We start from the raw sequence: 2,500 nt of genomic DNA on the forward strand, positions 1-2,500 counted from the left end.
ACCATAATTAATGCAACTTCACAACAGCAAACAACAGACACAGGAAGTGAAGCAGAAGGGAACCAATAGGATCTGGCTATTTCCATCTTGTCTGGTTGGTTACTGGGGGGTTATGTTGGGGTTATTGGTAAGTTAGGACTCTGAAGAGATGCAGCCCCTTGTCAAGGTGCCTTGGACATGGTTCCCCTGTCTAGTGTAACCCTTACTACCGACTAGTACTGTAGTTCAGTACCTTGTAATGCTAGGAAGAATGTGTAAGGTACCGTAGCATCATACGATTATTAATAAGGGAGGTTGTGATCAATTTGCAAACTTCGATGTGGCCAATTACTAGATAGAATGAGCATATCTAACTAGTTGCTTTCAGGGGGCAAGAACTGAAATCTGCTAAAGTGTACAGTACAACTGTAGTAGATATGCTAATGTTGCAATAGTTACATGTTTAAATGTGTTATTAATGTACTACCTGAATGGTGAATGGAGACTGATGATTATGGTCATAAGCCAATCGTATGGGACATATGTGAATCAGGGGAACCGGAAAGTACCAATCACATCCACCTTTGTTGCGTGGACTGCACCTCCTCCAGAGCAGTGGTTATCGGTGATTAAGTAGTTAGGTCATTAGTGGAGTGTTAAGTTTTTTTTTTTAGTTACCTTTGTCGAGTAGCCACTCGTCAACTACCCGACCAAGCCGGTATGGGATTCTTTGTCTAGCAATAGCCAGGCGTTCATTATCAAAGTTCCCTTTAGAGAATTTGGAAAAGACAGAGGGCAGCAGGTTAACATCTGGAAGGTCAAAGGTTCAAAGGTTAAAGGTTAGAAAAAGGGCAACATGGCAAAAGGTTTAGCAAGGATATGTATGTTAAAATCAGCTTTATGTAGTTTCAGGAAGTAGTAGCTTTTTGCGGACTGGTTTGGATTGGTTAGACAGCATTCTAGTTACCTCAGGTTTAAATTGTTGTTTTGGTTATGAGTCCGATAAGTTAAACATATTTATGAATAATTTAGAAATAGTCTATTAGTATAAATGGATACCTGGCAAAGTTAATAGCTTGGTGGACAGTGAAAATCAATAACATACAATTAAATCAATACTACTAATCCATAACATATGTCAAACCCCAAAATAAAAAGCATTAATTTCTAGCAATATCATATGCATTAACATCACCATTGCATTTTTCAAACATTTTCATGTATTCACCATCAACCATAACATATTTCATATTCAGAGACCCGAGCACAGAGTACTTAAACACATTTCATGGTTAATACCAGGAAGACATTTTTGTTCGAGATCCCACGCAACCATACTTAGAGGCAAGTCTCTGAGCTCAACTCCGAAACTTCAAATCTCATAATGCAACACTAATTCCAAGTTGTTCACTTCTGGGTAAATGGAAAGTCCTCTGTGGATTTGAGCTCTGTTTTTTCCTACATCCATAACTTATCAAGGGCTTTTTTCCCAGCGTAATAATCAGGGGCTCATCAACGGTACTGCATAATTGCCATCATCTCATCAGCATGTCAAAAGCACTTCATTTCTGTTCCATTAAACTGCACGATAGCATTTAGCCAGAGCTAAAAATGATTATCTCCCTCATCGTTTCAATCAAATTCCACCTCTGGATCAGACAGTTTAGAGTCCGGATCCTGAGAGCTTCTGCAGCTATAGAGTGATGCCTGGGGTGAGAAGACACGCAAGACAAGAAAGCCTGGAAGACGGCATATTAACACTCCCGAGCGCTGTGCTGCAAGTCATGTGCTGCAACATGGATGGTGCTGGAGCTGCTATAGCCGCGGTCAGGTAAAAGGTAGGGGCGTAAGGGGTAGGGGTGTAAGGGGTAGGGCGTAAGGGGTAAGGGTGTAAGGGGTAGGGGCGTAAGGGGTAGGGGCGTAAGGGGTAGGGGCGTAAGGGGTAGGGGCGTAAGGGGTAGGGGCGTAAGGGGTAGGGGGCGTAAAGGGGGTAGGGGCGTAAGGGTAGGGGCGTAAGGGGTAGGGGCATAAGGGGTAGGGGCGTAAGGGGTAGGGGCGTAAGGGGTAGGGGGTGTAAGGGGTAGGGGCGTAAGGGGTAGGGGCGTAAGGGGTAGGGGCGTAAGGGGTAGGGGTGTAAGGGGTAGGGGCGTAAGGGGTAGGGGCGTAAGGGGTAGGGGTGTAAGGGGTAGGGGTGTAAGGCGTGGGTATAAAGCATTGACTACAGTGCTTTATATACACACTCAGTTTTGCAGTACCCAGGTCCAGGAGTCTCTATACACAGGCCTGTGTGTGTAGTACAACATGTCAACTACGGAGAGGTATGTCTGTGGGTGTGTGAGAGAGAGAGAAAGAGAGAAGGCAGGAAAGAGTGTGGAGGAGGGGGTATAGACCGGACAGGGTGACGGAGGGGACGAGAAGAGGGGGAAAGGAGGAGGGGAGAGAAACGAAGACGTCAAAGGGAGGGATGACAGACGGACAGATAGTGAGTATAGAATTGGAGAAAGAGGTGAGAGTCAGAAGG

At 45.0% G+C, this 2,500-nt stretch overlaps 1 protein-coding gene across 4 annotated transcripts in view; it reads right to left on the bottom strand.

Moving 5' to 3' along the window:
* LOC135516400 (neurexin-1-like) overlaps positions 1 to 2,500 on the bottom strand; it is a 1,013,356-nt gene that overhangs the window by 41,190 nt on the left and 969,666 nt on the right. For 2 of the 4 annotated variants that reach the window (XM_064940681.1, XM_064940679.1), the window contains one exon: positions 658 to 747. The exons of the other annotated variants lie outside the window; for them this stretch is intronic. In XM_064940681.1, coding sequence (XP_064796753.1) covers positions 658 to 747 — 90 coding nt within the window. The remainder of the gene's footprint in view (positions 1 to 657; positions 748 to 2,500) is intronic. 4 annotated transcript variants of the gene reach the window in all.

Source organism: Oncorhynchus masou, chromosome 27 (assembly GCF_036934945.1).
Source record: "Oncorhynchus masou masou isolate Uvic2021 chromosome 27, UVic_Omas_1.1, whole genome shotgun sequence".
Taxonomy (NCBI): Eukaryota; Metazoa; Chordata; class Actinopteri; order Salmoniformes; family Salmonidae; genus Oncorhynchus; species Oncorhynchus masou.